Source organism: Cherax quadricarinatus, chromosome 47 (genome assembly GCF_038502225.1).
Source record: "Cherax quadricarinatus isolate ZL_2023a chromosome 47, ASM3850222v1, whole genome shotgun sequence".
NCBI classification, from domain to species: domain Eukaryota; kingdom Metazoa; phylum Arthropoda; class Malacostraca; order Decapoda; family Parastacidae; genus Cherax; species Cherax quadricarinatus.
In genome coordinates, this window is record NC_091338.1 from 30587444 (window position 1) to 30595270 (window position 7827).

A 7827-nucleotide genomic window follows, 5' to 3' on the forward strand; every position below is an offset into this window, starting at 1 on the left:
GGGAATGTCGTACGAGGAAAGGTTAAGGGAAATCGGACTGACGACACTGGAGGACAGAAGGGTCAGGGGAGACATGATAACGACATACAAGATACTGCGGGGAATAGACAAGGTGGACAGAGATAGGATGTTCCAGAGAGGGGACACAGGGACAAGGGGTCACAACTGGAAGCTGAAGACTGAGACGAGTCACAGGGACGTTAGGAAGTATTTCTTCAGTCATAGAGTTGTCAGCAAGTGGAATAGCCTAGCAAGTGAAGTAGTGGAGGCAGGAACCATACATAGTTTTAAGAAGAGGTATGACAAAGCTCGGGAAGCAGAGAGAGAAAGGATCCAGTAGCGATCAGTGAAGAGGCGGGGCCAGGAGCTGAATCTCGACCCCTGCAACCACAATTAGGTGAGTACAATTAGGTGAGTACAATTAGGTGAGTACACACACACACACACACACACACACACACACACACACACACACACACACAGGTTCAGTGGGACAGAGAAATGGTAGGAAAATCAGTAAACGAGATGATGGAATATGTGGCAACAAAGTGCAAGAAGGCAGAGGAAAGTTTTGTTCCCAAGGGAAACAGAAATAATAGGAAGACCAAAACGAGTCCTTGGTTTACCCGAAGGTGTAGGGAGGCAAAAACTAAGTGCAACAGAGAATGGAAAAGGTACAGGAGGCATAGGACCCAGGAAAACAAGGAGATTAGTAGAAGAGCCAGAAACGAGTATGCACAGATAAGGAGGGAGGCCCAGCGACAGTATGAAAACGACATAGCATCGAAAGTCAAATCTGACCCGAAACTGTTGTATAGCCACATTAGGAGGAAGACAACAGTCAAGGACCAGGTGATAAGGCTGAGGAAAGAAGGTGGAGAACTCACAAGAAACGATCAAGAGGTATGTGAGGAGCTCAACACGAGATTTAAGGAAGTATTTACAGTAGAGACAGGAAGGACTCTGGGGGGACAGACCAGATGGGGACACCAGCAAGGAATACACCAACAAGTGTTGGACGACATACATACAGATGAGGAGGAGGTGAAGAAACTGCTAAGGGACATCGATACCTCAAAGGCAATGGGACCGGACAACATCTCCCCGTGGAGCAGATATGTTGTGCGTGCCACTTGCCACAATCTTCAACACATCCCTGGAAACTGGGCAACTACCTGAGGTATGGAAGACGGCAAATGTAGTTCCCATTTATAAAAAAGGAGACAGAAAAGAGGCACTAAACTATAGACCTGTGTCATTGACGTGTATAGTATGCAAAATTATGGAGAAGATTGTCAGGAGGAGAGTGGTGGAGCACCTGGAACGGAACAGGAGTATAAATGCCAACCAGCACGGATTCACGGAAGGCAAATCCTGTGTCACAAACCTTCTGGAGTTTTACGATAAAATAACAGAAGTAAGACAAGAGAGAGAGGGGTGGGTTGATTGCATCTTCTTGGACTGCAAGAAGGCCTTTGACACAGTTCCTCACAAGAGATTAGTGCAGAAGCTAGAGCATCAGGCGCATATAACAGGAAGGGCACTGCAATGGATCAGAGAATACCTGACAGGGAGGCAACAACGAGTCATGGTACGTAATGATGTATCACAGTGGGCACCTGTGACGAGCGGGGTCCCACAGGGGTCGGTCCTAGGACCAGTGCTATTTTTGGTATATGTGAACGACATGACGGAAGGGTTGGATTCAGAAGTGTCCCTGTTTGCAGATGATGTGAAGTTAATGAGGAGAATTAAATCTGATGAAGACCAGGCAGGACTTCAAAGAGACCTGGACAGACTGGACACCTGGTCCAGCAAATGGCTTCTCGAATTTAATCCTGCCAAATGCAAAGTCATGAAGATAGGGGAAGGGCACAGAAGACCACAGACAGAGTATAGGCTAGGTGGCCAAAGACTGCAAACCTCACTCAAGGAGAAAGATCTTGGGGTGAGTATAACACCGAGCATGTCTCCGGAAGCACACATCAATCAGATAACTGCTGCAGCATATGGGCGCCTGGCAAACCTGAGAACAGCATTCCGATACCTTAGTAAGGAATCATTCAAGACACTCTACACCGTGTATGTCAGGCCCATACTGGAGTATGCAGCACCTGTTTGGAACCCGCACTTGATAAAGCACGTCAAGAAACTAGAGAAAGTACAAAGGTTTGCGACAAGGTTAGTTCCAGAGCTAAGGGGAATGTCCTATGAAGAAAGATTAAGGGAAATCGGCCTGACGACACTGGAGGACAGGAGGGTCAGGGGAGACATGATAACGACATATAAAATACTGCGTGGAATAGACAAGGTGGACAAAGACAGGATGTTCCAGGGAGGGGACACAGAAACAAGAGGCCACAATTGGAAGTTGAAGACACAAATGAGTCAGAGAGATAGTAGGAAGTATTTCTTCAGTCATAGAGTTGTAAGGCAGTGGAATAGCCTAGAAAATGACGTAGTGGAGGCAGGAACCATACACAGTTTTAAGACGAGGTTTGATAAAGCTCATGGAGCGGGGAGAGAGAGGGCCCAGTAGCAACCGGTGAAGAGGCGGGGCCAGGAGCTAGGACTCGACCTCTGCAACCACAAATAGGTGAGTACAAATAGGTGAGTACAGGTATGGTACACAAACGCTGATGGAATAACAAATAAGTGGGAGGAGTAGCACGAAAGAGTCAAAGAAGCATCACCGGACATCATAGCTCTCACAGAAACCAAGCTTACAGGTATGATAACAGATGCCATCTTTCCAACGGGATACCAAATCCTGAGGAAAGACAGAGGGAACAGGGGGGGTGGAGGAGTGGCGTTGCTGATCAAAAATCGCTGGAATTTTGATGAGCTGGAGAGAGGAGATAGCGGAGAAGAAAGTGATTACATAGTGGGAACACTTCACTCTGGAGGTCCCAAGGTGGTAATAGCAGTGATGTATAACCCACCACAGAACAGCAGGAGGCCAAGGCAAGAGTACGACGAGAGCAATAGAGCGATGGTTGACACACTGGCTAGAGTGGCCAGAAGAGCTCATGCATGCAGGGCAAAGCTCCTGATCATGGGTGACTTTAACCACAAGGAGATCGATTGGGAGAACTTGGACCCACATGGGGGCCAAGATACATGGAGGGCTAAGATGATGGAGGTGGTACTGAAGAACTTCATGTACCAACACGTAAGGGACACTACAAGAGAGAGAGGAGAGGATGATCCAGCAAGGCTGGACTTAGTATTCACCTTCAGTAGTGCAGATATCGAGGACATCACATATGAAAGACCCCTTGGGGCCAGTGACCATGTGGTTTTAAGCTTCGAATACACAGTAGAGCTACAAGTGGAGGGAGAAGCAGGAAGGCCAGGACGAATGAAGCCAAACTACAAGAAAGGGGACTACACAGGAATGAGGAACTACCTGAACGGGGTTCAGTGGGACAGAGAACTGGCAGGGAAGCCAGTTAATGAGATGATGGAATATGTAGCAACAAAATGCAAGGAGGCTGAGGAGAGGTTTGTACCCAAGGGTAACAGGAGTAATGAAAAAGCCAGGATGAGCCCATGGTTTACCCAAAGGTGCAGGGAGGCAAAAACCAAGTGTGCTAGGGAATGGAAGAAATATAGAAGGCAAAGGACCCAGGAGAATAAGGAGAACAGTCGTAGAGCCAGAAACGAATATGCACAGATAAGAAGGGAGGCCCAAAGACAATATGAAAATGACATAGCAGCGAAAGCCAAATCTGACCCGAAACTGTTGTACAGCCACATCAGGAGGAAAACAACAGTCAAGGACCAGGTAATCAGGCTAAGGAAGGAAGGAGGAGAGACAACAGGAAATGACCGTGAAGTATGTGAAGAACTCAACAAGAGATTCAAAGAAGTGTTCACAGAGGAGACAGAAGGGACTCCAGAAAGACGGAGAGGTGGGGCACACCACCAAGTGCTGGACACAGTGCACACAACCGAGGAAGAAGTGAAGAGGCTTCTGAGTGAGCTAGATACCTCAAAGGCAATGGGGCCAGATAACATCTCCCCATGGGTATTGAGAGAGGGAGCAGAGGCGCTATGTGTACCCCTAACAACAATATTCAATACATCTATCGAAACAGGGAGATTGCCTGAAGCATGGAAGACAGCAAATGTAGTCCCAATCTTTAAAAAAGGAGACAGACATGAAGCATTAAACTACAGACCAGTGTCACTGACATGTATAGTATGCAAAATCATGGAGAAGATTATCAGGAGAAGAGTGGTGGAACACCTAGAAAGGAATGATCTCATCAACAGCAGCCAGCATGGTTTCAGGGACGGGAAATCCTGTGTCACAAACCTACTGGAGTTCAATGACATGGTGACAGCAGTAAGACAAGAGAGAGAGGGGTGGGTGGATTGCATTTTCTTGGACTGCAAGAAGGCGTTTGACACAGTTCCACACAAGAGATTGGTGCAAAAACTGGAGGACCAAGCAGGGATAACAGGGAAGGCACTACAATGGATCAGGGAATACTTGTCAGGAAGACAGCAGCGAGTCATGGTACGTGGCGAGGTGTCAGAGTGGGCACCTGTGACCAGCGGGGTCCCGCAGGGGTCAGTCCTAGGACCAGTGCTGTTTCTGGTATTTGTGAACGACATGACGGAAGGAATAGACTCTGAGGTGTCCCTGTTTGCTGATGACGTGAAGTTGATGAGAAGAATACACTCGATCGAAGACCAGGCAGAACTACAAAGGGATCTGGACAGGCTGCAGACCTGGTCCAGCAATTGGCTCCTGGAGTTCAATCCCACCAAGTGCAAAGTCATGAAGATTGGGGAAGGGCACAGAAGGCCGCAGACGGAGTACAGTCTAGGGGGTCAGACTACAAACCTCACTCAAGGAAAAAGATCTTGGGGTGAGTATAACACCAGGCACTTCTCCTGAAGCGCACATCAACCAAATAACTGCTGCAGCATATGGGCGCCTAGCAAACCACAGAACAGCATTCCGACATCTTAATAAGGAATCGTTCAGGACCCTGTACACCGTATACGTTAGGCCCATATTGGAGTATGCGGCACCAATTTGGAACCCACACCTAGCCAAGCACGTAAAGAAACTAGAGAAAGTGCAAAGGTTTGCAACAAGACTAGTCCCAGAGCTAAGAGGTATGTCCTACGAGGAGAGGTTAAGGGAAATCAACCTGACGACACTGGAGGACAGGAGAGATAGGGGGGACATGATAACGACATACAAAATACTGAGAGGAATTGACAAGGTGGACAAAGACAGGATGTTCCAGAGATTGGACACAGTAACAAGGGGACACAGTTGGAAGCTGAAGACACAGATGAATCACAGGGATGTTAGGAAGTATTTCTTCAGCCACAGAGTAGTCAGTAAGTGGAATAGTTTGGGAAGCGATGTAGTGGAGGCAGGATCCATACATAGCTTTAAGCAGAGGTATGATAAAGCTCACGGCTCAGGGAGAGTGACCTAGTAGCGATCAGTGAAGAGGCGGGGCCAGGAGCTCGGACTCGACCCCCGCAACCTCAACTAGGTGAGTAACTAGGTGAGTACACACACACACACACACACACACACTCACACACACACTCACACACAAACCTAACTTAACTATTTTTTTTACCTTCGTTTATCGTAGGTCACAAATTCATTAGATATTACCTAAAGTAAATACCATATATCTTTCTCGTTATGTTCAGAATAATTTCCGCAAATCTGTGGCCAGTGTAGTGTGACCAAAGTGTAAGTATAAGTGTAAGTATAAGTGTAAGTATAAGTGTAAGTATAAGTGTAAGTATAAGTGTAAGTATAAGTGTAAATATAAGTGTAAGTATAAGTGTAAGTATATGTGTAAGTATAAGTGTAAGTATAAGTGTAAGTATAAGTGTAAGTATAAGTGTAAGTATAAGTGTAAGTATAAGTGTAAGTATATGTGTAAGTATAAGTGTAAGTATAAGTGTAAGTATAAGTGTAAGTATAAGTGTAAGTATAAGTGTAAGTATAAGTATAAGTATAAGTATAAGTATAAGTGTAAGTATAAGTATAAGTATATGTGTAAGTATAAGTGTAAGTATAAGTGTAAGTATAAGTGTAAGTATAAGTGTAAGTATAAGTGTAAGTATAAGTGTAAGTATAAGTGTAAGTATAAGTGTAAGTGTAAGTGTAAATATAAGTGTAAGTATAAGTGTAAGTATATGTGTAAGTATAAGTGTAAGTATAAGTGTAAGTATAAGTGTAAGTATAAGTGTAAGTATAAGTGTAAGTATAAGTGTAAGTATAAGTGTAAGTATAAGTGTAAGTATAAGTGTAAATATAAGTGTAAGTATAAGTGTAAGTATATGTGTAAGTATAAGTGTAAGTATAAGTGTAAGTATAAGTGTAAGTATAAGTGTAAGTATAAGTGTAAGTATAAGTGTAAGTATAAGTGTAAGTATAAGTGTAAGTATAAGTGTAAGTATAAGTGTAAATATAAGTGTAAGTATAAGTGTAAGTATATGTGTAAGTATAAGTGTAAGTATAAGTGTAAGTATAAGTGTAAGTATAAGTGTAAGTATAAGTGTAAGTATAAGTGTAAGTATAAGTGTAAGTATAAGTGTAAGTATAAGTGTAAGTATAAGTGTAAGTATATGTGTAAGTATAAGTGTAAGTATAAGTGTAAGTATAAATGGTAGGATATAGTTGTTATCTTTCTTGTTTCTGAGACAGAAGACGCAACCAATCCTACACGAGGAGACAATACCGTACATTGATTACAGGTCAGATTTTGGGTTCATTAGTCCTTTAAGACTGGCAAGGAAAATATGTTTTTACTCTTAAATTTGCAATTAAGCTTCACTATGGAGCTATCTATTGCCTGGTTATGTTTCATGTGTCGTAGTTTATCCTCTATATAAATATACAATTATTTTTACAATTTTTACTCTTACAGTTAACAGGCTCCAATTTTCCTTATAACAAATTTTAGTTTTATTGACAAATTAAATTTGTTAAAAGCTCTTAGTTTGTTAAAATATAATGAAAGACAATTTGCTAACCTAGTATAGATATTGCTGATGTGATCCCTCCAATAAGAGAGAATGTTATTGGTACTGGAGACATTGTTCTGCCTCCCAGTAAGTAGTCCAGTGAGGAGCTGTTGCCACGACTCTTGAGAGCTCCATACACACCGATACCCAGGGAAGTGACCAACATGAGGGCGATGATAGTGTAATCTACCACCGTTAACTTCGGCTTCAGCAAGTGATCAACTGCCGTTGGCTCCTCCAAAGACATTTTCTGCAGACAATGGTACAATAACGTTGAGATCTGCCTCACATATTAGGTTACATAAATATGATTACCCAGACATGTCATTTAACTCTCCTCTGCAGGTACAGCAGTCACTCACTGCTTCCCAGGACACCACCAAGATTAATATTTTCCTTACTACAACATACCAAGAATACCACAAATATCTCCCAAGTGATACAAGGCAACTCAGGAACTACATCCATCTTCTCTCATGAAGCCTCCGCTTCCCATCTGTCTATATATGCTACAAAAATTTCTCTTGGAAGGATAAATTCTTAAATGTATTATATCAGTGTGAAATGGGAGGATTGAGGTACATAGGTTTGATCAAAGATACAAGAGATAAAGTTAAAATTACTTGGACCACGATCCTTACACTCCACTTTTCATGGCACTCCCATGAAAAGTGTTCTCCCTCATTAATTATCAAGTTATCAGCATTGAAAGGTGAAGACAAATGAGACACTTGTGGAATATTTGGGTATCTTTATTCTGGAAATATTTCGCGATCCAGTGGCTTCTTCAGTTTAAGGTAATCAGTCCCT

General features: G+C 43.3%; 1 protein-coding gene across 1 annotated transcript in view; it reads right to left on the reverse strand.

Annotated features, from left to right (window-relative positions):
• The window catches only part of LOC128696601 (sodium-coupled monocarboxylate transporter 1), a 348670-nt gene extending 341410 nt beyond the window's left edge, over positions 1-7260 (reverse strand). Inside the window, exon 1 of the mRNA XM_070094645.1 lies at positions 7027-7260. Within this exon, the coding sequence (XP_069950746.1) occupies positions 7027-7183 (157 nt within the window). The 5' untranslated portion in view covers positions 7184-7260. The remainder of the gene's footprint in view (positions 1-7026) is intronic.
• Between the last annotated feature and the right edge of the window lie 567 nt (positions 7261-7827).